This window comes from Dasypus novemcinctus, chromosome 29 (genome assembly GCF_030445035.2).
Source record: "Dasypus novemcinctus isolate mDasNov1 chromosome 29, mDasNov1.1.hap2, whole genome shotgun sequence".
Classification (NCBI taxonomy): Eukaryota; Metazoa; Chordata; class Mammalia; order Cingulata; family Dasypodidae; genus Dasypus; species Dasypus novemcinctus.
This window is the reverse complement of record NC_080701.1, coordinates 33,520,247-33,547,801: the sequence shown is the minus strand read 5'-3', so window position 1 is coordinate 33,547,801 and position 27,555 is coordinate 33,520,247. Positions and strand designations below refer to the sequence as shown.

Genomic DNA, 27,555 nt, shown 5'->3' with positions numbered 1-27,555 from the left:
AGGATGGCAGGGCCTGAGTAGAGAAGACAGGTGGATTTTTAAGTCATCAGGAAACAAAGAGATAATACTAGGAGGTGAGCAGATGGCATCAACAAGGAGGTCTAGAGGGCGCCATGTGCTGGAGGCTGGATGGAGCTGGATCTTTAGAAGTCAGCTACAACCTGGAATCATGGAGTCTGGGGGGAAGTGACTGTGGGGGCTTGGAGCTGTATGTACTCCCAGAAAATTATGTTTTTAAACTTAATCCTTTCCTGTGGGTATGAACCCATTATAGGTAGGACCTTTTAATGAGGTTACTTCCGTTAAGAAGGTGTGGCCCACCTCAATCAGGATGGGGCTTAATCCTACTACTGGAGTCCGTTATATGTAGAATGAAATTCAGACAGAGAGAGAGTCTCGAGGGAGCAGCCAGAGCTGAACGTCCACGGAACCCAGAAGAGAGGGGAGACCAGGAGACTTTGCCACATGACAAGCTAAAGACCAAGGATCTCCAGCAGCTGCCTCAGAGCACCACAGCCTTCCAGGAGCAAGTATCACCTTGATAATGGCTTTATTTGGACTTTCTCTTAACCTCAAAACCATAAGCAAATAAATTCCCATTGTTTCAGCCATCTCTTCGCGTGATATTTACTTGAGCAGTTCAGGAAACTAAAACAGTGACTTTCTCACCTCTTCTTCCATGTTTGACCTTTAGCCATGTGTTTGTCTGCCTTGTCTCATAGCTATTACCTCAGATTATAAGGTCTGTAAGATAGGAATTGTGTTCCCTCTTTAAATGGAATTTTAGAGCAAAATGAGCTTGAAAAATCTTAATTTTGCACATTTAAATAGAATCCACAAATAAACATAGGTGGGGTGGGGCTGTCAGCGCCCATGGCCAGTGTGGTCCTCTAAGAAGAGTCTTATCTTTTCTCTCTCTTTTCTCCACCTTATACTTGCCTAGTGTTGTCTCTCCCAATCTAGGTATTATCTTCTGACTTGCAAACTGCAAAATATGCTTATTTTAGAACATATTAAAGGAAAAAGAAGAATTAAGAAGCAAATGCAAAAACAAAGCCACAGTCCCTACCTCCCCAAAATAAACACTCATCACTTCACCACACAAAAGCAATCCCTGTAAATATTTTGGTATTTTTACCTCCAGGGTTTTAATTTTATCTTCTTAAAGCCATAGCCAAAACATTTATTAAATTTAATAAAGACAGATAAGCAAAAAGTGTAAAAAATAAACGGTAATGTAATGTTACCACCCAGGCATACCATTCTACAATGTATATGTAAATAAACATGGGAACCTTATCGCGATCTCGTTTTGTAACCTACACGTTTTGCTTAGCCCTCTGCTGATGTCCCCGTTAGCCCTCGGAATTCACACTCTAGCTTTCTTTGGTCTGCTGTGGGCACAGGTGGTCGACTTGCCTCTGCTGGCTTGCAGCTGGGTTTGGTCAAGGGGAAGCCCTGGCAGGAGATAAGAGGTCGGGAGCAGCAGCTCCCAAGCAGCTGCCTGTGGGGTCAGCTTGGGCTGACAATGCCCCTCTGTTGAAGGTCATTGCTCCTCTCAAGGCGACCTTCTCTGCAGGATTCTTTTTCCAGATCCTGTGCATGGCTTCCTCCCCCAGGGTGGGAACTGAGATGCAGCCCTAGGAGTGAGTGCCTCCTTAAAGTTTGTGCCCAAAGCACCTCAATCTCCTCGTCCTGGTCAGGGTTCTGCCCTCCCCTCATCCCTCATGGCCTCCTAACACTTTGCTGTTGCTGGATTACCACACTACCAGTCACCTGCCCTCGTCTTTATAAATAGCTCCTTTATAAATCCGTCTTATCTAGCCCAGTTTGAATGTACCATTTAGTTCCTCTGGAATTCTGACTGCATCTTTCTTTGTCACTCAGTATTTTCTGCCTTATTATTATTTTTTTTTTACACACCACTTTATGTGGGGCATAGGGATACTATGATTCTGCCTTATTTTTAATGGTATATTTTCTACATTTCTGTGGTGTATTCCCAAGTATAAAAGTATTACAACGTTAAAAATTCCAATTCCCTATTGTTAGACTTTTATATGATTTTCCAAATTTTAACTATTATAAATAATAGTGCAAATACTTGAGCATTTCTTTAAGATAAATTCTTAGTGGAATTTCTGGGTTAAATTGTATAAACATTTTAAGGCTTTTCTTATACATTATGCATCAAAATGCATATACAAGTTAATTTGCATTCTTGATTTTTAGTGAGATTGAACATTGTTTTATTTTTATTTTTATTTTTATTTCTTTTTTGTGAATTGCTTGTTTGTGACCTTTGACCATTTTTCTAATGGGATGTTAATTTTTTCCTATTGATTTATAATGGCTTTCATTATATATTAAGAATGTTAATATTTTATCAACTGTTGTAAATGTTATTGTTTCCTTTATTGCTTATCTTTTATCTTTGCTTATTAGCATTGAAGAATTTCAGATTTTCATCTCTTAAAAGACATCTGTTTCCCATTTTTGTTTCCTTTCTTTTCTTTTACTCTTAGAAAGCCTTTTCTTCCCCAATAAATTCATAAAAATATTTTATATTCCTCTTATCATTCTTTGGTTTCTTGTTTTTTATTTTTGTCTTTTTCTTATCATTATTTTATTGTTTTATATTTAATGTTTAATTCTTTGAGCTATCTGGATTTATTTTTTCTGAGTAGCCAATTGCCCCTGGTCTTTAGTTCCCTTTTAAATGTCAGTTTTATCATTGATCAAATATTTGTTTATGCTTGGAGCTGTTCCTGGACTTTCAGTTCTGTTTCATTGAACAGTTTTATTCTTGTGACAGAACCATAGTGTTTTCATTATTTTATCTTTGCAAGAAAACTTAAATAATAGGACATGCTCCTTTTCACTTCATACCCCTTTAGCTTTCTTTTTCAAAAGACTTCTTGACTATTCTGCTACATTGATTCTTCCAAAGGAAGTTTAGACTTATTTTGTGAAGTTGCATTAAGAACTGAAAATCTGGATTGGAATTACTTTATCCTTATAAATGAATTTAAAGATAATTGATGTATATTAAACCTTCCCAACTAGCTATATGGATGGTTCTCCACTATTTAAATACTTTTTTGAATTTTTAAGATTTCTTTAATAAACTTTATTAAATTTTATCATTTTTTCCATATATGTATGTTGGAGATTTGGACCCAAAGGGTATCAGGAATGAAAGAAAGAGAAAAGGGAGAAGGAAACAAAGAGAAACAGTGAGAGAGCTGGGATCAGGGATTCTGCGAGTAATGACTCCTCGGACAACTTAATTGTTCACAAGGGGCTCTGTATATACCCCAGTCCACATGGGTAGAAGCAGCAACACGTAGTTAACCATCAACATTACTCATACTTTAAGGAATTAAAAAAATCTTATCTCCAGGTACAAAGTTTAAGTGTTCTATTTACTACACAAATGTTATCTGCTCATCTTTTCAGCCTTTCACAGCTTCATCCTGTTTGCCTGGAACTCTTAATTACCACATTCCTTAGATTGCAAGCATAGCCATGGAGACAGCACGTTTCTCCTTGAGAGGCCACTGTGCCTCAGTTTCCAACAAATGTACTTTCAATTTAATACAGATCTTATTTAACTTGAGAAAGTACTTCCTACTTTAAATCTACCAAAATAAGTGTTTAATGTGAAAAATGGACAGTGAAAATTATCAAATGGCTTTTTGGCATTGAGATGATCATTTTTTAAAATGATAATTACATTAATAGCTTTATGAATCTTAAACCATCCTTACATTCCTGGGATAAAGCCAACTTGGTCATGGTCTACTATTCTTTTAAATGTTGTTGGATTTGACTTGCTAGTATAATATATGTAGGATTCTTGCTTTTCTACTCATAAGGGAGTTTGGTTATTACTCTCTTTGGTACATTTTTAGGTTTTGGTATCACAGCTATGCTAGCTCTGTAAAATGTTTTGGGGAGCTTTCTACATTTTTCTTTAATGTGACATTTTTTATAGCGTGGAAAATATCTGTACCTATTAAGCCTCTACAGCAAGTATGAATTTTGTACAAATTCAGAAATACAAATACGTAACTGCCTTTATTTCTCCAAAATACACACTAACTTAGTTCAAGACAGCCTGTTTCTACTGAGGAGAGAAAACTTACTCCCATAAGTTTGTCACTTTTGTATTTAAATGCATCAATTTAGAGAATAAACGTAAGTCAATTCAATATTCTCCCCTCCCTCTCTTCTTTTTCCAGGGGAAATGGAAATTCCGGAGGTCTAAGCACCTTTCCAGCATGGGAGTGGGTAATCTGGCCCTGGTGCCATCTTCTGTCCTTTTGTTCTTTATGTCATGAGCTGGCATCAAGTGCTCATGGGCCCAGCCCAGCTATAGCCTCTAGGTGGCAAGAGGCCCAAGAACCCTGCGTTCTCTTTGTCTCAGGACAGGACTTGTCACCTGCCTATTCACTACTTCTGTAGGTCCCTAGGGCTTGGCTGCTTTCCCAGAATTGCCCAGAGGTAGATGGAATCAGGTAACGTTGCTCCAGATCCACCCGCCGAGATGATCCATTCGCCTTTTTTATTTCATCACCTTTGTTCCCCATCCTCCGAGGCTTGCAGAGATCTGGACGCCAGCCTATGGGCCTCTCTGCTCTGGGACTGCTCTAAAACCATCAGGGGTCAAAGGTAACTACTGGTGAAAAATAATCTGTACAATGACAAAAATATGCTATCATCAATTGTGACAAATGTTCCACACCAATGACAGGTGTTGGTGGTGGGGTGGGATATGGAAATCTGCATTGTATGCATGATTGCTCTGTAAAACCACAACTTCTCTAATAAAAATATATTAACAGAAAATTTTAAATCCCCGAGAGATGAATTTAATGAAATATGTAAAAGACCTTTACCCTGAAACTGTAAACATTGCCAAGAGAAATTAAAGAAGAACTAAATAAGTGAAGAGAAGTAAAATGGAAAAATAATTAATTAAAAAAAACCCTATCTGTGGTTTCTCTCACCCTGCTCCTAGGTGTCAGCCAGGAGAGGGGTCAGGGAGCTGAGCCTGCTTTGTCTGAAATCTGTCAGTGTTACCTTCAGACCCCTTCCTTCCTGCCAGCTGGTCACTCTCCTAAATTTTAGGGTGGGAAACTTTTGTTTTGTGACATAAACTCTGTGTCCTCAGTGGTTTCATCTCTGGTCCTGGATTTATAAAATCAAGATTTTTGGAAAACAAAACAGAATTTGAAAAATAACTTCTTTCTCAAATACCTGGTTCTTGAAAATCAAGTGTTTTTGTGTTCAAGTTGCTGTCTCTCCAGAAAGGTAAAATCTGCTTTGAAACGCAAAGCTGAGCAATGACTCCTCAACACATGCTGATGGCAGATGCCTTTAAGTCAAAGACGATGAGTTGCTGGACGATAAGGAGAAAATGGGAATTTCTTTTAATGGAAAAAAAAAGCATGTTAAATGTAATATCCTACTGGACTATTTTTTAAAAAGATTTATTTATTTATTTATTTCTCTCCCCTTCCCCACCCCAGTTGTCTGTTCTGTGTCTATTTGCTGCGTCTTCTTTGTCTGCTTCTGTTGTTGTTGTCAGCAGTGTCAGCGGCATGGGAATCGGTGTTTCTTTTTGGTTGCGTCATCTTGTTGTGTCAGCTCTCCGTGTGGGCAGCGCCATTCTTAGACAGGCTGCACTTTCTTTTGCACTGGGCGGCTCTCCTTATGGGGCGCACTCCTTGCACGTGGGGCTCCCCTATGCGGAGGACACCCCTGTATGGCAGGGCACTCCTTGTGCACATCAGCACTGCGCATGGGCCTGCTCCACACGGGTCAAGGAGGCCCAGGGTTTGAACTGCAGACCTCCCATGTGGTAGATGGACGCCCTGACCACTGGGCCAAGTCCACCGCCCCTACTGGACTTGAAATCATTTTCCCATAGAATCACCTGTGTCTAGTACATGTCCAGAAGGTAATTCTTTGATAACATTTCCATCATTATTCATTTCTTGTTTTTTTATATATTTGAATACCTTACATATTCTTAGAAACTACTGATTTCATCAGTGCTTTCAACTTATTAGCATAGAGTTATATACATTACTCATCATTTTTAAAGTATCATTTGTATCTATGTTAACATCCCTTTCCTTATTTTATTGGTGACTTCTTTCTTTTAGTTGCATCTGTCAGGGTTCAATTATAGAAAGTAGAGTCCCTCTAACTGGTATAAGGAGAAAGTAAATCATGTTAGTGTGATAATTTGCATAATTGTTGGGAAGGCTAAAGAAACAGACTGTAAGCTGAACTCTCAAAGACAACTTCCAAAGCTACACACAGACAGAGTGAGTCTTTACTATGTACCCCGCCCCACCCCTACTATTTTTAGCACTTTGTAAGTATCATCCCAATTAAGTCTCAAAAAACTCTAGGAGCAGGACAAAAACAAAGATCAGTGGTCACAGATGGGCCAAAACGGCAGGGACCAGGACTAGAAGTCATGTTTTGGGTGCAAGTCAAGTCCACGTTGCTGAGCCCATGCATAACCTCCATCCCTACCTCCGTGGCCACTTTGTTCATGAGCCCACTGGGCAATGTCAGGGGTGCCTGGGGAAAGAGGCTGAGCATTAGCCAAAGAGTCGGTCATCTTACCCACTTGATTATTAAAATCTTCCTCTGTTGAAGTCACCCTCTGGTGAACATTCACGTGGGGCACAAATATATTCAATGTTTTTTGCCCACTCAGAAAGGTCTATTATCCACATACCTCTTCCCCAGACCTCTTTGTCACCAATTTTCCAATCATGTTCCTTCCAATTCTCTGATCATGCAGCAAACCGTTGGCAACAGCCCATGAGTCAGTGTACAAACAGACCTCTGGCCATTTCTTCTTCCAAGCAGCCAGCAGCTAGAAATCAGAATTCTGGACTGAATTGGATGCTGAGCTGGAATTATTTATTCCAGGATATTGTTGGATCTGGGCAGGGCTGGGAGGCGGAGGAATTTGCTATGGTGAGCTATGAACAGGGTGGAGACCCAGGGTGTGCTTGTGGGCCCTTGTTATCTCCCCTGCAGCGTTCAAGGAGGCTGCACCATGGGTTACTAGACCTGGAACCCCACATCCTCGAGTGGAAACCTGAGAACTGCTGGTCTGGCTTGGACCCTTGGGCCATCCGGCTGCACACGTTTATCAGACCGAGCTGTCCCACTTGCGGCTGGACAGGGCGGCCACAGATCTGGGGGGTGCTGGCCTCCCCACTATGGGTCCCTTCCAAAAAGGAACCATAGCCTCAGAATATTGATGTATTTCAGACTTGAAGCCTCTTGACTAACAAGTTCTGTGTGTGTATTTCCCATGGTATAAAGTCAAACTCCCTTTCCCTGATTTTGAAAATTAGCTCTACTGAGTTTTCACGCAACCCATACTTGCCCCAGTTTACCCACATTTTAAAAATAAATAATAAGCATTATTCATAGAGTAGTCTTAGGTTTACAGAAAAATTGCACAGAAAATAGAGTTCCCACATATCCCCCCACATTCCTAGTTTCCCGTATTATCTTGAATTAATATGGTATGTTACAATTGAAGTCACTATACAGATATGTTATTAGTGACTATGTTGATAGTTTCATTAGGGTTCACTCTTTGCGTCGTACAGTTCTATGGGATTTGACACATGGGTGATATCATGCATCCTCTATTACAGTATTATACATTATTATATAGCATTTCACGGTCCTCAAAATGCCCTGTGCTCCATTCCTCTCCCCATCACTCCTGAACCTGCAGCAACCACTAATCTTGTTACTGTCACTACAGTTTTGCCTTTTCCAGAATATCACATAGTTGGAATCATATACTGTGCAGCCTTTGCAGACTGCTTCTTTCACTTAGCAATATGCATTTCGGATTTCTCCATGTCATTTTTCTGGCTCAATAGCTCATTTATTTTGATTGCAGAATAATAGTCCATTGGATGGATGTACCACGGTGTGTTTTTCCATTCACCTGTGGAAGGGCATCTTGGATGTTTTCAATTTTGGGCAATGATAAGGAGTTGCTATAAACAGCTTTGGGCAGTTTTTTATGGAGCCATACGTTTTCACCTCCTTTGGTAAATATCTAGAAGTGTGGTTTCTGGATCATGTGGTATTCACCATCATTTTATTTTTAAAGATTTATTTATCTATTTTTCCCCCTCCCCTCCTCCCACCCTGCTGTTCCTGCTGTTTGTGTTGTCTTCTCTTCTCATTTTCTCTCCTCTAGGATTCACCAGGACTCAATCCCAGACCCCCGATGGGGAGAGAGGCTCCCTATCAATTGCACCCCCTCACTTCCTGGTTTCTGCCTCGCCTCAGCTTGACTCTCCCCTTGTCTCTCTTCTGACGCGTCATCATCTTGCTGCATGACGCACTTGCGTGGGGCACAGGTTCACTCGCGTGGGCACTGGCTTGCCACGTGGGCACACTTTCTCTACTTCTTTTTCACTAAGAGGCCCCAGGGATTGAACCCAGGTCCTCCCATACAGTAGGCAGAAGCTCATCACTTGAGCCACATCTGCTTCCCCACCACCATTTTTAAGGTAACAAATAAGTTCATAGTTACCCCCTCATCCCTGCCACCCAGCCTTTGCTTTTCGAGGTTGCAGAAGACTGACTTGATTCATCAGTCTTCATACCTCAAGGTCTTTCTAGCTTCTTGCCCTGTTAGCTCCCCTTTGTCTAGGCCTTTGGAACATCCTCATGCTTTTGGTGAGGGGTGGGCATGCCCACAGAGCTGCAGGTGGGAGTATTGGGACTCTGTGCCTGTGTGCCTGTGGCCTGAGAGGAGAGGAAAGAAGAGTATGTGTGCTTTCTTAGCTTGGGTAGCTGAGTGGGGCTGGCTATCAAAGGTTATCAGACTTATGAAGCCCCAAGCAGGAATGTGTTTTAAAAAAAGAACCTACAGAATTTAAGCAGAAACAGGATACTTGCATAATATCAAAGAATTTCCCCCCCCAAATGTTTAGTAATTACAAAGAGAACAATGGGGCGTTTACTGTGGGAGTCCTGGCAGACTCCGTCTTAGCCAAGTGGCCCGGGGGCCAGCAGCCCCAAGGATGCGTGTGTCACTGAGGCACCGAGTGGGGCACGTGACCTCTGTGGTCACCTACAAAATCACACATAAGCACAGCCTAACCATGAGAACACAGTAACTTCAAAAGGGCCAAGGTCATGGAAGGCAAGAAAGAACTAAGAAACTATACAGAGTGCAGCTGGCTAAGGAAACATGACAACTACATACAACGTGAGATCCTGAGTTGGATCCTGGACCAGAAAGGGGGCATTCAGGGAAAACACTGGTAAAATCCAAATAATCCTATCATTTAATTAGTAGTCTAGTACCAACGTTAATATGCTAGTTTGGATCATTGTTCTATGGTCATGCAAGATGTTAGCTAACCTCGGGTGAAGCTGGGTGAAGGGTATATGGGAAACTCTCTGTTCTATTTTTGTAACTCTTCTCAGTAAGTCTAAAATTAGCTGAAAGAAGAAAAGTAAAATCCCACAACTAAAGAGGTGGTCTAAGTTGCCGACCAAAGGAGAGTATAGGCAGGATCCCAGAACCTTTCCACGGTGTTTGTCAACTATTTGGGATTATACCCTCATTTGCAATTAAAGTTTGACTCCTCCATCAGCCCTTTCAGGTCCACGAGGCAGGCTTCCTCTATCTTCAGGACCTGGGCCCTCGAAGATTTTCTGAATGAATGAATGAATGAATGAGATCATGGTTTCTGTCTTGGAAACAGAATTGGCTTCCACAATGAAGATCTTCAGAGCAACAGCAGGTGTTGAAATCTATGGGTCGGTCCAGGGATCTGAACTTCAGGGCATGGAGCCAGAGTGTGGAGATTCTGTTGCCTTTGAGTAAGTCTCTGGGACTCCAGCGGCCTCACTGCGCTGCTCTGGATGGTTTCTGCTCATCTGAAAGGCATTGAAGGGGCAGCCATGGGTAACACTCTGGAGTACCTAGAACTCGCAGTGTCATCCCATATCTTATCCCTTCTCTCTGCTGGGTTGCTGGTCTTTTTTTTTATTTGATTTGTCAGAGCTCGTTATAAATTCTAGGTGTTGATTCTTCACTGGCTATTGTAGCAGTTTGATATAGTTACAGATTCCAAAAATAGATACTGGTATATATCTGGGCATGATTGAGTTATGATTAGTGCTTTGATTGGCCACATTAGTAGGGTGGGAACTCACAGATAAAAGGCATGGCAAGGAACAGAGCTGGAGCTTTTGATGCGAGGGGTTTTGATGTTGGAGTTTGATACTTAAGCCTTAAACTGGAGTCCCTAAAAGTAAGCTCACAGAGGAAAAAGAAGCCAGCCCCAGGAAGAGAAAAACCCTGAGCCCAGGAAGAAGCAAGCCCTGGGAAGGAAGGAGCCTTGAACCCAAAGAGAGGCAACACCCTGGAAGGGAGGAACCCAGGAAGCCTGAGCCCTGGCAGACATTGCCAGCCATCTTGCTCCAACATGTGGAAATAGACTTTGTTGAGGGAAGTAACTTATGCCTTATGGCCTGGTAGCTGTAAGCTCCTACCCCAAATAAACACCCTTTGTAAAAACGAACCAATTTCTGGTATTTTTTTTTCAGCACCCCTTTGGCTAACTAATACAGCTATATACCATTGCAAATATTTTATACCTGGGGACTCAATGGAAAAAAAAAAAAGGTTTTTGTTCAAAATATAGTCAAATCTATAGCTCTCATTTTGTGTTGTTTGTGTTTTTTTTGTCATATTTCCTTCCCTACCTTAACATCATAGAAGTATTCCCCTATATGTTCTTCTAAAGGTTTTAAAAGCTTTTAATAGTTTTTAATCCACTTATTTTTTCAATTAGACAACTTTTACTAAAGGAAAATCCTACATTTAAAATGTGCTTTAAATGAAATGGAATTTGAGAAAAAGATGTATGCATTTTAAAGAATTTTGCACTGTTCTGAAAATCAAATGTCTCTTGTGATAAATACAATCCACCAATTTATAAAATGTTAACAGAATTCTCAATTTAACATTTTCAAAGACAATATTATGGTCAAGAATTTCGCACCTATGGTAGCACATACAGAAGGGCATTTATAAATCTGATGTCCATCCTTATGAGGCTTACAAATCTGACAATGCTCCACGAAAGCCTTTAAAATCATATCCAACTGTGTCACATCCAAAGAAGCCCGAGTCCATGAGCTGCAAGGTCTCCTTCTAAAATCTTTACGTCGACTTCTCTCTTCCTTGAAATTTGTTAATACCCTATAAAAAGAGCGAGAACAGGAAAAGAAATGCTGTAATAAACTCTTGATCAGGTACAGAAATCATTGCTATTGTAGTTTACTACAAAGCCTGTCTATACAATGTCATATGAACTTTGATCATGAAAAATCATAAGGGTAACAATATTTAGTGACACAGGCTTTACATAAAACAAATGCTCCCATGTGAGCAGCTCCATTGCATCGTGTGTAAAGTATGGGGTAATAATGTATTTTATTTTTTCATACAGAAATTCATTTGTTCCTGTACCATTTATTGCATAGTCTCTCCTTTCCCCATTGATTTCAAATGTCGTCTCTGTCATCTAAGGGAATTTGTAATAAGAAAAAAAGATTACTGGGTCTCTGCAGAGGAAAACTACAAGTTGCTTAGAGCATACCCTTCTAATCTGATTCTGTACCTTTCACTGACTTTAGCTATTATACAGTTGCATAAATTATAAATAACTAATAGCAATACAATAGAATTCTTGTTTTTAGATATTTAAATAAATTCTTTCCATTGAAGGTCCAACTGCCTTCCTCATCCCACTGTGGAAGAAGCCAGTTTTGCATCATTTGCACATTCATTTCAATATTCCCCATCCATGAATGTGTACATACTTTAGACTTCCCTCGAACTAATTGTAACATCTTATCACTTCTCTCATTATGTTAAATCACATTTTTAACGTGATTTTATACCCATATGAGATATGATTTTACCTTTTCTTAAAATTATCCTTTAACTGTCATGTATCAATGACATGTATATTTAAGCAAACCCAAAGGGATTAATCAGGTAGCAATTATTCATTTATATAAGCACTTCTCATGCCAGCAGGTCCATAGGATCCCATTTATAAGTGCTTATACCATTTTTCAGGGAAACATCCCTGAGTGCATAAGGCAGTGTTTAGTGAATCAGAAAAAAATTAAAAACAGCATCCATATTTTTATATATATCATCAGTATTCCAAGGAACATTTTCAACCTGTGGTGTTGGTATAGTCAACACTGAGTATCTGAAATGAAGGTGCCTGACTTAACAGAGAGAAAGACAAGAACTTTCCAAGAGCTCCCATCCACCCGTCCATTCATTCAACAGTTACTCAGCAACTGTTTACTAAATGCCTGAGATGTTCAGCACCCAGTGTTAAAATGCAGTGAGGAAATAAAGCAGTAAAAGTTCTTTGGTCTGACTGAGAACCAAGTTCCTAATTCCAAAAGCAGAACTAACCAGGTGGGCCCTACCGAGAGAGCACTGGCTTGCTAGATATGGGCAGGTCAAGGAGCAAGTAATAACCCTGCCTCCTGAGGCAACCCCAGTGGGGAGAATGGGGAGAAACCCATTCAGAGGAAGGGAGGCGATATGGCACATTGTCACTGCCAGCAGGAAGGGGCTAGCATTCTCCCGAGGCGGTCGCCTGCTAGGGTTCTGGTGGCCATGGCAGACCAGCCATCCCACAGAGAAGATCCCCTTTTAAGGATCCCCTGGAGGATGCCATGGAGTGATTTGTTTATAACTCAACCCCTATAGGTTCTGCTGTTTTATTAGACCACCTGGCATTTGCCTGGGAAACCCATGCCCCTCAAAAGGAGATTTTCCCAAGGACCCTTATCTGTACAAAGACACAGATACTGCTATCAAGAAATATACAACCTACTTCAGAGAGCAAGACTTGGGATGTAGAGAGTCAACCTGTCAGCCTAAGTTTTGTAGGAGTCTGGAGGACTGGATGAGGATGGCTTGACGAAGGAGCTAGGCATGAGCTGGACATTGAAGGAAGGGTCCTATGTGGCTTCAGAGTCAAAGAGTGTGGAGAACTGTACAGGGTGGAGTAATGTCCCCCCAAAATTCATGTCTACCCAGAACCAGTGAATGTGACCTTTTTTGGAAATAGGGTCTCTGCAGATGTGGTCAAATTCAAGGAGGTCATACTAGAGGAAGGCAAGCCCTAAATCCAATGTGACTGGTATTCTTCTCAAGAGATAAGGCGACAGTCACACACATGGAGGAGACGGCCACGTGAACACGGCCGAGATTAGGAAACGAATACCAGGGTGTCCCCAGGGCAGGGTGCAGTGGACTCACAGAGCAGAGCGGGGCGCGAGCCAGAGGAGTCTCAGAGACAAAGGCAGTGGGGGACCATGCATGTCGGGGATGCTATTTCTCAAGCCCGGGAGAGGGGCGCCCCACAGTGGTGCTCCTTCCAGAGAAGGGGCCATTGGGATCAGGCCCCCATGTGAGAAGCACGCCTTCTTTGGCCAAGCAGCCCTTAAAGCAACTCATTTCAGAATCCTTCCCCAGGGTATCAGTGAGTGTCGATGTAAATGCGCTGAGCTTTCCTCTCCAGCAGAAGTGAGGGGGAAGGCGCTGGCAGCCTGGAGGGGCGCTTGCAAGCGGGACACGGGGGCTGGAAAAGGGAAGTAGGCAGTAAAGTCCAATTTAGCCATATTCACCGCATTGCCTAGTCATCTGATAAACTCGCAATCCTTGGAGTTGGGAAGGATTGTCAGGACTGCATGGGGGGAGCTAGCGGAGGCCGAGAGTCTACCCGCGGGGCTTCAAATCCAGTCTGCCATTTACCAGCTGTGTACCTTGGACAAGGTTCTTATAGTCTCTGTGCTTCCGTTTTGAAAACTGGGGTGAATCTCTCCATTCCTGAGGCAGTATTTGTGAGGATAAAAAGAGCTAACACCTTAGAAAGAATATGGGCAAGCAGAGAGCAAAGGCTCAATGGAAGTAACTTAAGATCCATCAATCCAGGGAGTTTTGGGATAATTGCCAACAGAATTATTTTTCAGGAAAAAAAATATCTTAAGCAGCACCTCAATATTGGAACGTTTTGGTGGAAGCAGGAGCCTGCCTCGACCCCTATCAGCTGGCCTCTGCTCCCCCCACTCTGCACCAAATGCAGCCTTTTCCCTAGAGAGGAATCCCTTCTGCCATGTCCCTGGCAAGGCCTGGTGGGGCCTGAGTCTGAACACTGTGCTTATGGGGTCCCTCCTGGCTCCTCAGGAGACCCAGTGGGGGAAGTGTCTCACCATCCTGCTGAGCAGAAACCTGCCTCGGTGGCTTGAACCACCTGCCTTCCAGAAACATGGAGAATGGGGCTCGCCCAACCCTTCCACCCCCACCCTCCTGGGTGGCTTGGTAAATAATTATAGCTAGGGGTGCTGCCTATGAAAGTCCCCCCAAGTTCCAAAAAGATCCTACTCCATAGCAGGGGGCCCGCTTCCTAGCAAAGCCCCTTTCTGGGCAGGCATCCTTGACAGGGTCTGGGGAGAAGAAGGCAAGGTCCCGGAAACCTACCGTCTTTTTCCTCGGAGGTATCAAACCAGTCTTCCAGGGAAGAGCCAGAAGGTGGCCCGGTCCCAGGCCTGACCATCATTCCTTGGCTGCCTGCAAATGCTCGAAAACATGGGCCAGGCCTTTCTCGGCTCCCAGAGCATGCTTGCCATCTGTGGTTCCAGCCAAGTGACCAGGCAGCGATACAGCAGTTGGTCCTCAAGATTGGTTCAAGGACTCCCTGGAGAGGTGCTTTGGAGGCCCACCCACCATCCCTGTGTCGGGGGTGGCTGGCTGGCCAGTGTGAGGAGCACCATGATGGTCTAAGGAGGCTGTGCCACCACACAGAATTCCAGCATTAGAGCTTGCGCCTCAGGCAGGACCTGAAGATTTGGTGCACGAGTTCTAGTCCCCCTCAAGGAAAATAGAGTGAGCTCAGAGAAAACAGCTCTAAGACTCACTGCAAATACTCCTCCTACTCTGAAGTCTTCTTCAACCCCTGTCCCATTGAGCCTTTCCTTCCTGTGTCATATTATTTGGTTTATTCCTTCATGATAGCTCTTACCACAGGCTGACTTGTTTTACTGTTGGGTAAGTAAATGCCTGTCTACCCCATGAAAGTGTGGAGGCAAACATTGTGTTTTGTTTACTGTGTGGTAATCTCCAGGGTTTAGAACACCTTTTTGCACATGGTTGGACCACGTGGATGTTTGAATTGAATTGGCAGCTACCCTAGTCACTGTTCCCAGAGCAGACCAGCTAAACTTGTCTCCAGACCCAGTGAAAACACTTTCTTTTTCTAATTGCACATCAGTGCAGTGGCAAGAGGCCTTGCATCTTCAGGAGTACACACCACCTGGCCCGGACAGAGCCCAGAGAGTGCCTGTCAACTGAATGAATTAATGAAGGGGAAGGGGCACAGAAACAGCTGTTGAAGAGGGTCCAAAATGCCCTGTGACGCTTGGGTGAACTACGAAGCAAAAGATGGAATCTGTCTCCAACAAAAGAACGTTTGTGTCAACAGCCTTTGGACTCAGGCCAGGAAATTGGAGCCACGGAGGACATCCTAGCTCGGATAGTACAAACACAGGCTTGAGATTCAGACGGATCTGGGTGGGGTAACAGCTCTCCCATTGTCTAGCTACGTGACCTGGGATAAGAAACCCCCATCACAGGGCTGTCGGGTTGGACTGTGCTGGTGACATCCTCACACACCGCTTAGCTGTGTTCAGCTAGTGGAAGCTATCACTGTCATTAGAATTAGCCACAGTGGCACTGGGCATCCAGGTGGAGCATAATACCCAGGAGGCAGAGAGCAGAGGTGGAGACCCTGTCCCTTTTACCCTGGGAACACCCTTGTAGTAGTTTCCTAATCTGTTGTTTGCCCCGATGCCTTGTAAAGCTGTGAGTGCATCAAGGACAGGGTCTCTTAACATATGTCCTCAAGATGCATCCATGTTATCCCAGGCTTTGTACTGTATTCCTTCTTATAGCTGAGTAGTATTCCACTGTATGTATAAGGAAGAAGAGATGTGATGTGGGGGCATTTTCGGGACTTGAAGTTGTCCTAAATGATATTGCAGGGACAGATGCTGGACATTGTATATCCTGCCATAACCTACTGAATATACTGGGGGAGAATGTAAACTATAATGGAAACTATTATCCATGCTGTGCAGCCATGCTCCAAAATGTATTCACCAAATGTAATGAATGTGCCACAATGATGAGGGAGGTTGTTGACGTGGGAGGAGTGGGTATATGGGAACCTCTCATATTTTTTAATGTAACATTCTTTGCAATCTATGTAGCTTCAAAAAAAATACAATAAAATTTTTAATAAAAAAGCAGGGTCTGGGGAAGCGGACTTGGCCTAGCAGATAGGGCATCTGCCTACCACATGGGAGGCCCGCGGTTCAAACCCCGGGCCTCCTTGACCCGTGTGGAGCTGGCCCATGCTCAGTGCTGATGCGCGCAAGGAGTGCCCTGCCACGCAGGGGTGTTCCCCGTGTAGGGGAGCCCCATGCGCAAGGAGTGCACCCCGCAAGGAGAGCTGCCCAGCGCAAAAGAAAGTGCAGCCTGCACAGGAATGGCGCCCCACACACAGAGAGCTGGCACAACAAGATGACACAACAAAAAGAAACACAGATTCCCGAGCTGCTGACAACAACAGAAGTGGACAAAAAGAACAACATGCAGCAAAATGGACACAGAGAACAGACAACTGGGATGGAGGGGAAGGGGAAAGAAATAAATAAAAATAAATCTTTAAAAAAAATAAAAGCAGGGTCTGCATCTTGTTAATCTCTATATCTTCATCATCTGGCAAGGGTCCATTACTGGTCTCTGTTTGTGATTCTCTGGCCTGGATGGGCTTTAGAACCAACCAGGAGGCATTTTTAAAACACTGATGTCATAGATTCTCACTGAATCTACAAGGGACCAGGCCTTGCCTTTCTTTTAAAAAAGAAAAAATAAAAGCTCTTCAGGTGGTCTAAAAGGCAACCAGAGTTGAGAACCTCTGGTTTAGAGCATGAATTTCCATCAACTCCTTAAACTTCCAGGGAGGGATTTTCTCGTAGGACAGCAAGGCTATGTTTCCAGGCATGGTCATTTAAACCACAGTCGGCAGTCCGGGTCCTGAAAGCCAGGGGCGTGCTGTGGGCGCCGTCGTCTGTTTTGGAAGAACGTTATTTGGGTCTGGGCCAGTCTGGGAGATCCTGGGCTTGGATGGGCAGTTGTCTCCCTGGGGCTCTAGTCTGCAGTCATAGAGGAGGGGCTGTCGCTCCACCCCGAGAGAAGGTCCTAGCTGCTTCTCTGTTTTCATGTCCCTGAGTCTTCGGCCCCGCATGGCTGTACAGGTGTCTCAGGACCCTGGCCTCAACGGCCCTTCTCTATGCTCCTCTGCACCTTTCTCTTGTGCCTCTGTAGTGCCTCTTTGCTTGCCTCACTGAATATCTTGAACAGTAGGAGAAAAGACGAGAGAATTGTTTCTGTGGTTTCCTCTCTTTTCCTTAGAATCATTGGAGGGAGGAATGCCAGAGAGCCCACCCATTCTTCTTTTCCTATTCTCTCCCACTCCACCTACTAGCTCCTCTCTGGAGCATCCCTGGAACTTTCCCAACTGCCTCCCCAACTGCCAACTGCTGCATAGAGCTCTCTCTCCCCTCCTGCTGCTCCAGGAACCATCCCTAACTCTCTTACAATTTCAACACCAGCAAATCCTGATTGCCTTGAGAGGCCCAAACTGTGGGGCTTCCTGGAGGGAAATTTCTCCCCAACTTCTCCAGCCCAAAAACCTGCCAAGATTTCTCATCTCCTGGCAGCCACCACCCTATGGCCCCATACTACTCTGGGTAAGTGACAGCCTCCTCTCTCCAGTTAATGTGACGTGGGATTTACAATTAGGAGTGAAGAGAGAAGGAAAACCTGAGATGGGAGCAGTGGCCTAGGACCTGAAGGGAATTCATGTTAAGGGTGGTATTTCTGATTTCTTCATTCTAGTACAATCTGAGGACAGGTAATCAGTTCTTTTTTTCTTTTTTTTCTTTTTTTTCTTTTTTTCTGAGCATCCAACGTTTCTATAATTCACCCAAGAAAAGGTGCTTTGGCCATTTGTTACTGATAGAGGTCTAGCCTGGGAGTAGAAGTGTTGGTTTCAGATTCAGTCAAGCTTCACTTCTGATAGACTTAACAGGTTCCTTTCCTCATTGTGCCCTAATTTCCTCAGACTTCTTCCCTTCCTTCCTCAGAAGGTAACTGAGCACCTGCTGTTTCCCAGGGACTGAACTAGTTGCCAGAGATACAGCAATTCACAGGTTGCCTGAGTAGGCGAACGGAAACCCTGGCTTCCACCGAGGTCGGACCCTCTCTAGTCTGTGGGCCTTCTTTGCCAGCCCTCAGAGGAGGGTCCGGCCCCCAGCATTTCCCCTCTGGTCATAGAAACCAAAGAAAAACACTTTGGGAGATGCCGGTCTGTAGAGGAAGGTCTCCAAAAGATAAATCTGACCTGCTTGCCCTCTTTCCCTGGCACTGGATTGATTCTGGGAAGAGACAGTCCTCTGTTAATATTTATTGACCAAATGTCTCTGAGCGTCCTTCCATTTCCCACTTTTCTGGGTCGCATTATTGAGGTGTGGTAGGTGAGACTCTCATGTACATGGGTGTGCAAGTTCATGACTCTTGCTTTAAATCCAACAAACTTCTTCTCTAATATCCATCCAGCAATGTGGGCAGGAAATTTAACCTCAGTCCTTCTGGTGCTTTCCCCATGCCCCCATATCATGGGATACTGAGAGGGGAGGAGGAGCAGGACACAGCAAGGGCGCACAGTGGCACAGGCAGACACGGCAACTGGTCCAAAATTGGCGTTGCTCCTAGAGGCTGTTCCGTAAGAATAACAAGGGAAGACAGAATTGAAAGTGTTGGCAAGTGAATGATAGAAGTATAGGTGTGCAAAAAGAAGCACAGGCATCAGAGTGAAGGAAGTCAGCACAGGAAAAAAGAAAGAAGAGGTGGTCAAGGAAGCAGAGATCACAATGAGATGAAAGATTAAGTGCAGTGGGAGTAACAAAGTGAGAGGCTACGAAGGAGAAGAGGTGGTGGTCAGAATGGCTGCAGGTCAGATTTCAGGGATGGTGCAGTAGGCAATGATGGCAGCATCTGAGAAGTGGCCATGGGAAGGGAGGCGGAAGGAGAGGGAGGGGACAGTATTGGAAGAGGTATCGCCTGGGATATGGAAGCTCCCCAGGGTTGATGGCCAGACTTGGAGCAGGGAAGAAGTCCATATGCCAAGTACCAATGTCTTCAGTGAGGCAAGGAGAGACAGGAAGGCAGAGGACACAGATGACGACTGATTCCAGATGCTTGAGCCTGGAGAAGTTAGGCTTTTGACAAGAGGACTGAGAAGTCAGGGTCTGGAAATAGCAAAGGAGCAGAGTACCACCAACTCTATCTCCCAGCCCTGAGCTATGTGATGGGGAGATTTTAAAAGACCACAAAAAGTTACAGCGCCTACTCTCTAGTTCATTGGACTCACCCAAGACAACAAAGAGATAATGATGGGCAACTCCCATCCCAAGGAACAGAGAGTGTCTGCAACTGCAAGCAAGAGAGCTCCATCCATCTGCACAATGGTGTCTAAGTCCCCTCTCAATTAAAAACAGAGTGGGCATCACCATCTCCAAATCCTCAAGATTGGGGAATGAACAATGGACTAAAGTAGATTTATTATTATTCTATTATAGACCTATTTTTTATTCTAATAATGGAACAACTTTTATCATTGATAAGAAGGCAGTGGCCACCAGAGGTTCTTAGGGATGGGAGAAGAAAGAATAGATGTACTATTGGGACATTTTGAGGACATTGGAATTGTTCTGCAGACATTGCAAGACAGATACAAGCCATTACATACTTTGTCATAACCTACAAAATTGTGTGGCACAGAATGTAAACTGTAATGTAAACTATAGATCATGGTTAGAAGCAATGCTTCAGTATGTGAAGGATGTTGTTAATGTGGGAAAGTGTGGGAGGGGGAGGGAGCGGGGCATATGGAATCCCCTACATTTTTAATGTAACATTTATATAATCTAAAGTTTCTTTAAAAATAAAAATTAAAAAAAAAATTTTTTTATAAAAGACCACAGAGAACGGCTTCTCATGGGGCAGGGAGGTTTTGGTGATTGCATGAGGTGGAGGGAGCTATTTGGTTATAATGTTAAGAATGAAAGGGTTTGCAGAGTGAGCAGCTCAGTGGTTGAGTGCTTGCTTCACATGTGTGAAGTCCTGGGTTCAATACCTGGTACCTCCTCAAAAAAAAAAAAAAAAAAAAAGAATGAAGGACTTTAATGTGAAATAGCTAGAATATGCAAATCTATAGACACAAAGTAGAGAGTACAGGTTACTAGGGGTGGGGTGGTGAGGAAGGGGAAATGGGGAGTTAATGCATAATGGGGGCAGGGTCTCTGTTGGGTAATAGGAAAGTTCTAGTAATGGATGGTGTGAGGGTAGCATAACTTATGAATGTGATGAATCTAACTGAATAGTATGCTTGGTGGTGAACAGGAGGCTTGGCAAAGTTTATGCTGTGTGTATACGTGTGTGTGTGTGCATTTCCACAATTAGCAGCAACAAAAAGAGTGACTAAAGAGACAATGATAATTAAACGCAATCCATGACCAAGGATCTGGAACTAATAATGGAGAAAAGACCCAAAAGGACATTACTGGAAAATACGTTAAACAGGGACTTACAATATGACCCCTCAATTCCACTATTAGATATATACTCAAAAAACTGAAAACAGAGACTCGAATATGAACAAATCCTTGTACGCCGATGTTCATTGCAGCATTTCTTGCAGTAGCCAGAAAAAAATGGAAGAAACCCAAGTGTCCATCAACTGATGAATGGATAAACAAAATGGGGTAGAACCATACAACAGAATATTATTGGACCATAAAAAAGAATGGAGCACTAATCACTTGCTGCAACATAGATGAACTTTGAAAACATTATGCCAAATGAAATAAGCCAGGCACAGAAGGCTACATATTGTATCAGTCCATTTATAGGAAATGTACAGAATAGGCAAATTCAGAGAGACAGAAGGTAGATTAGGACTGGAAAAAAGTGGGAGCCAGTCAGGAAGAGTCACTGATAATGGTCTGGGGCTTCTTTTTGGGGCTGATGAAAATATTCTGGGATTAGACAGTGATGATTAGATGGCTGTACAACCTTGAGAATATACTAAAAACTGATTAGACAGCGGTGATTAGATGGCTGTACAAACTTGAGAATACATTAAAACTACTCTACATGTTCAGAGAGTGAATTTTACAGTACATGAATTATATCTCAACTTTAAAATGTTTATTAGGAATGGGAAAATTAAAGAATGAGGAGGAATTTGTTCAGCTCAGAGATTCCAAGAGTGTTAGAGTTAGTTGAAAAGTTTAGGAAGGAGGAAAAGAGTGGGAGTCTGTGCCAGGGTCAAGCAGAGGAGGTGACACTGGGCCGTGATGGAAAGTATCGGGCACAGGGACCTGGAGGGTGACGGGGTGTCCAGCAGGCGCAGGTGCTGGAGAAGGAAGGCGTCTGGGGACACCGGCAGGTCTGGCCTGACTGATGGTGTTTGGAAATAATCCCAGCCTGGGTGACGGAAGGAGGAGGGGGCTCCGGGAGAGGCCCCACAGGAGCTCAGGATGGGAGCTCACAGGAGGGAGACAACTGAGGAAAACGGGAAGGCGACTGCCCCTCCCGGAGCGCAAACATGGCGCCCCGAATTTGGTTTCCAAGTACGAAACAAAGTTCTGTGAACTTCCAAGAGCAAGTTTAGTTTGAAAATACAGAGAACCACTGCATTCTGTCAGATCTCTCTGTCCATAAACAAGCCAGAGAAGGTTAGTTAAATAAGCAAAAGGGAGCAAGGGCTCAGGGCCAGCTTGATGGTTGGTTTCCCACTGATGTTTATAGAACTATGAGCTGTGAAGTGAAAATATGGCCCACCAGAAATAGACTTGGCAAGCTTGTCATGCCTTCAAACATGAATTTATTAGGCATCTGTACACAGCAGGCAAGGCCCCTGGAGAGAGACTCAGTGCCTGCCTCCAAGAGGCTTATGGTCTAGTTGGGGGGCCATTGAACAAATAGCTACAAAATAATTCGTTATAAACAGGTAAGAACAGAAAGGAGAAGAGTCAGGGGCTCTGTGTATAATGGGAATCTAATCCAGCTTGAGGTAAATTTCTCTGAGGAAGCGGAGTTCCAGCTTGCACCCTAAGGGGTTAGCGAGAGGGGGCGATGCTCTCGTAGGCCCTGAGCGGGGAGGAGCTTGACTCACTGGGCAGAGGGCAGCTGGGTGCATCCATGAGAGCAGAGAACGGTGAGACCCGACTGAGAGTAAGGAAGAGTCTGTGCCCTCTGGGCGTCATAGTGTGGCCTTTTCCCAAGGGAAAGGGGGGGACAACAGAGCATCAAAAGGCGCCAGCAGCTAGAATCAGAAACAAGAATACAAGTTACCTGGGACTGGGGTGGGGCCAGGAAATGCAGAGTTAATGCTTAAGTTGTCCAGTTTCTATTGGGCTGAAGGAAAAGTGTGGGTCATGGGTGGTGGCGATGGTAGCACAACATTGTGATAGTAACTAACAGCCCTGAATTATATATGCGAATGTAGTTAAAAGAGGAACTTTCAGGTTCATATGTTACTAGGATAAATTATTTAAAATCACAGGACTGTACAGTGAACCCTTGTTCACTGGATGGACTAGAGTTAATAGTACAACTGTAAAAATATTCTTTCGTGAATTGTAACAAATGTCCCACACTAATGCAATGTCTAATAATAGGGTGGTACATGGGAACTCTGTATTTTATGCATAATTTTTCTGTAAATCTACAAAGTCACTAATTTTTACAAATGAAAAAAAATAATAGAGTGGTATATGGGAACTCTGCATTTTATGCATGATTTTTCTGTAAACCCATAACTTCTCTAATTAAAAGAAGAGGAGGCGAAGACAATGAAGAAGGAGGAGGAGAAGGAGAAGGAAAAGAAAGAGGAGGAGGAGGAGGAGAAAGGGGGCAGGAGAGCAAGAGCAGAGAGCTTGAGAGCCTGGACTCTGGAGCCATACTGGCTGGATTCAAACCCCAGTTCTGCCACTCACTGCCTGTGTGACAAGGTCTTGTTGTCTGACCTCTCTGTGCCTCGTTCTCCTCCTCAGTAAAACGGGGTAAAGATGACATCACCTTCAGAACGTCGTTGGGAAGATTCCACGGTCAAAGTCCTGGCGCGCACCAAGGAGAGTCGCCACGCCAGGACCCTGCCCTCCTCGCAGCAGCCCCTGCCTTTGCTGAGAGCTGTTGTCCCCTCTATGGCTGCACCTAGAAGATAAAAGCCTCTTGGCCTTGGGCAACAACTCCGCAGCACTGTCCTCTAGGTGCCACCCTCCTGTGAGCCCCATGAGGACAGGGGCCAGTTTCACCCTAGACCAGGGGCCTGGCGTTAGGCGCGCCACACCTCCTGGTGAAATGGGTGGCACAGGAATGGATGGATGAGCCAGTCACAGGTGGATGAATGGTTACACCGTCCAGAATTTATGGAGCATTTGCTGTGTGTCGGTACCTTACAAAATGCTTTACATCTTTCATATCCTTCTCATAACAATCCTGTGAGGAGGCTACAGTTTAACATGTTCCAGCAGGAGAGATCTTGGGGTGGGGGTGAGGGGAGGCTAGTCATAGATCAGGGAGCCCAGTAATCGATAAATATATAGCCCCAAAGCCCCCTCTCAATTAGAGGCAGAGTGGGCATCACAATCCCAGAATCCTCAGGATTGGGGAATGGACGATGGACTAGAGCGGACTTACTGTTTTTCTACTCTAGACTTATTGTGATTTTAGCAATGGAAGAACTTTTATCACTGATGTGGAGGCAGCGGCCACGGGAGTTTCTGAGGGGAGAGAGAGGGAAAAACAGGTGCAATACAGGGGCATTCTCGGGGCACTGGACTTGTCCTGCATGACATGGCAACGGTGGATACAGGTCATTATATATTTTGTCGTAACTTAGAAAATGGTGTGGGACAGAGTGTAAACTACAATGTAAACTATAATCCACGCTTAGTGGCAACGCTCTGATATGTGTTCATCAATTGTAACAGACGTACCGCACTAATGAAGGACGTTGTTAATGTGGGAAAGTGTGGAGGGGGAGGGAGCGGGGCATATGGAATCCCCTATATTTTTTATGTAACATTTATGTAATCTAAAGTATTTAAAACATAAAAAAATAAAGTAAAAAAAGAAGAAGAAGCTCTGTGCTGTAAGTTGGGATCCTGGAAGCAGGAATTCATCAGGCTATGCTGAAAATAGTTCTTGAAAGATCTAGCTGCATACATTTTATAGTTATGAGCTCATCTCCCATAGCAAGGCACGGGGCTGACGGGGTCATTTTACTTGTTTTGGGGAGGGAGAAAGGTGCAACCTAGGGAGTCCTAACTTTCCCCGGGGACCTGGCAGCACTCAGAGCAGAACCCAGGAGTCCTGGCATCTGCCGGCCACACGCCCTCCACCCCACCCCACTCCCTCGCCTTTGATCTTCACGCACCCACTCGGTTCTAATCAGAATCCCACACACCCCTTCCTCCTGCAGGAGCGTGCCCCGAGGGAAGGCAGCCTGGGGGAGGAGCCTCAGCCTGCTGTAAGTCCCCCTCCCCCCCCAGCCTCAGCCTGCTGTGAGCCCTTCTCCCCCCAGCCTCAGCCTGCTCTGAGCCCCTCTCCCCACCAGCCTCAGCCTGCTGTGAGCCCCTCTTCCCCCCAACCTCAGCCTGCTGTGAGCCCCTCTCCCCCAATCTCAGCCTGCTGTGAGCCCCTCTCCCCCCCCAGCCTCAGCCTGCTGTGAGCCCCTCTCCCCCCCCAGCCTCAGCCTGCTGTGAGCCCCTCTCCCCCCAGCCTCAGCCTGCTGTGAGCCCCTCTCCCCCCAGCCTCAGCCTGCTGTGAGCCCCCTCTCCCCCCCAGCCTCAGCCTGCTGTGAGCCCCTCTCCCCCCAGCCTCAGCCTGCTCTGAGCCCCTCTCCCCCCAGCCTCAGCCTGCTCTGAGCCCCTCTCCCCACCAGCCTCAGCCTGCTCTGAGCCCCTCTCCCCCCAGCCTCAGCCTGCTCTGAACCTCCTCTCCCCCAGTCTCAGCCTGCTGTGAGACCCCCTTCCCCCCAGCCTCAGCCTGCTGTGAGCCCCCCTTCCCCCCAGCCTCAGCCTGCTGTGAGCCCCCTCTCCCCGCCAGCCTCAGCCTGCTGTGAGCCCCTCTGCCCCGCAGCCTCAGCCTGCTCTGAGCCCCTCTCCCCCCAGCCTCAGCCTGCTCTGAACCTCCTCTCCCCCAGTCTCAGCCTGCTGTAGACCCCCTTCCCCCCAGCCTCAGCCTGCTGTGAGCCCCCTCTCCCCCCCAGCCTCAGCCTGCTGTGAGCCCCTCTCCCCCCAGCCTCAGCCTGCTGTGAGACCCCCTTCCCCCCAGCCTCAGCCTGCTGTGAGCCCCCTCTCCCCGCCAGCCTCAGCCTGCTGTGAGCCCCTCTCCCCCCAGCCTCAGCCTGCTGTGAGCCTCTCTCCCCCCAGCCTCAACCTGCTGTGAGCCCCTCTGCCCCCAGCCTCAGCCTGCTGTGAGCCCCTCTGCCCCCAGCCTCAGCCTGCTGTGAGCCCCTCTCCCCCCCAGCCTCAGCCTACTGTAAGCCCCTTTCCCCCCCAGCCTCAGCCTGCTGTGAGCCCCCTCTCCCCCCCATCCTCAGCCTGCTGTGAGCCCCTCTCCCCCCCAACCTCAGCCTGCTCTGAGCCCCTCTGCCCCCAGCCTCAGCCTGCTCTGAGCCCCTCTTCCCCCCAGCCTCAGCCTGCTGTGAGCCCCTCTCCCCCCAGCCTCAGCCTGCTGTGAGACCCCCTTCCCCCCAGCCTCAGCCTGCTCTGAACCTCCTCTCCCCCAATCTCAGCCTGCTGTGAGCCCCTCTCCCCCCAGCCTCAGCCTGCTGTGAGCCCCTCTCCCCCAGCCTCAGGCTGCTCTGAACCTCCTCTCCCCCAGCCTCAGCCTGCTGTGAGCCCCTCTCCCCCCAGCCTCAGCCTGCTGTGAGCCCCCCCTTCCCCCCAGCCTCAGCCTGCTGTGAGCCCCTCTCCACCCCCCCCAGCCTCAGCCTGCTGTGAGCCCCTCTGCCCCCCAGCACAGAGCTGGTGGCTGTCTCCCCCTTTCAGAGCAGCTTTGCTTGGCCTTCTTCTCCAGAGACTATTATTTTTGGAAGAGTGCTGAGTTCAGCATGGCCGCAAGGTGCAATCGCAGGCACCCTTTTGTCCTCAGCTGGCCCTCCAGAGCGGGCCTCTGTGCAGCAGCCTCTCCCCATAGGGTCACAGGGTCCAGCCCTAACCGCCCACCGGACGGCAGTGCCCGGCTGCCCAGAGGCTGCTGAGCCCGGCGCAGGAGGAGCTCAGGGGCAGGAGGGAGAGCTGCTCGAGAGGCCGAAGCCCTCCCTCCTCCTAGGAGAGCAACTGAGGCAGGGCTCCAGGAGCCACCCCAGCACTCGCCCCAGCCCTAAGCCTGGGGTCACCAGAGTTAGCTTTAAAGCGGCGGGGACAGGCTGGCCCTGGGGCAGGTGCTGGGGGCAGGGCAACGCGCTGCGCTAAGAGCCTTATGTAAGCCCTTCTGCCTGCAGCCTGCTCTCCACGCTGGCAGCCAGGACAAAAGTGACAGCAAAGGCCTGCCCCGGGAGGGGAGGGGCCTCGGCCAGGACGGCGTTGAGTCAGGTCCGTCCGGCTGGTGGGCAGCCCCGGCGCTCCCGGGCAGCGGCCTGCCTTGCTCCCTGTGCCTCCCAGAGGCCCCTGGAAGCTCGCCTGGAACAAGGGGCGGGGGAGGCCCGCAGAGGCCGCGAGCTCGAAAGGCTCCTCTGTTTCAGGTGCCCCTGAGCTCACCATGAGGGCGGCCGCAGCGGCCCTGCTGCTGGGTCTCCTAGTGGCCGCCACTGGAGACAAGAAAGAAGACCCGTGTGTCAGCGAGAGCCTGGCCGGCGACGACGCTGTCCTGTGCAGGTAAGGAAGGGCAGCCTGCGGTGGGAGGCGGGCCGGGAGGATCAGACCTGGGGCGGGGGTCTCCAGAGCCCCAGGGCACGGGCTTCCGGGGGGGCCTGATGGGACCCACAACACGTCAGGTCTGGAGACCGTGTGGCCTGAGGGCTGCGCTGAGGAAAGGGTTTGGGGACAAGCTCCTGCCCTCCCAGCAGCAGTACCCCGGGACCAGGGGTTTGAGGGTGCGGTCGGTTCTCTCTCGGGCCCCCCAAATACGAAGGGGCCTGACCGTGCCATCCCTGCTGAGCCCGAAGGGGCCACGGTTCAGAGAGAGGCAGCCCAGACGGCCCCACCTCCCACCGCCAAGGGGCACTTTACACGTGAATCTGAAAGCGGGTGTGCGATTGGAAGCTCCCGCGTGGGCATAGCTGGTTTTTCAGCAAT

At 46.5% G+C, this 27,555-nt stretch overlaps 1 protein-coding gene across 4 annotated transcripts in view; it reads left to right on the top strand.

Moving 5' to 3' along the window:
• Positions 1-17,758: 17,758 nt before the first annotated feature.
• The window catches only part of PEBP4 (phosphatidylethanolamine binding protein 4), a 233,136-nt gene continuing 223,339 nt past the window's right edge, over positions 17,759-27,555 (top strand). The window contains exons 1-3 of one of the 4 annotated variants that reach the window (XM_058290008.2): positions 17,759-17,934; positions 24,735-24,782; positions 27,003-27,135. In XM_058290008.2, the coding sequence (XP_058145991.1) occupies positions 27,020-27,135 (116 nt within the window). In that variant the 5' untranslated portion in view covers positions 17,759-17,934; positions 24,735-24,782; positions 27,003-27,019. Of the gene's footprint in view, positions 17,935-24,734; positions 24,783-24,841; positions 24,882-26,248; positions 26,256-26,762; positions 26,854-27,002; positions 27,136-27,555 lie in introns of those variants that run through there. The other 3 variants (XM_058290007.1, XM_058290006.2, XM_058290009.1) reach the window with 3 other exon arrangements.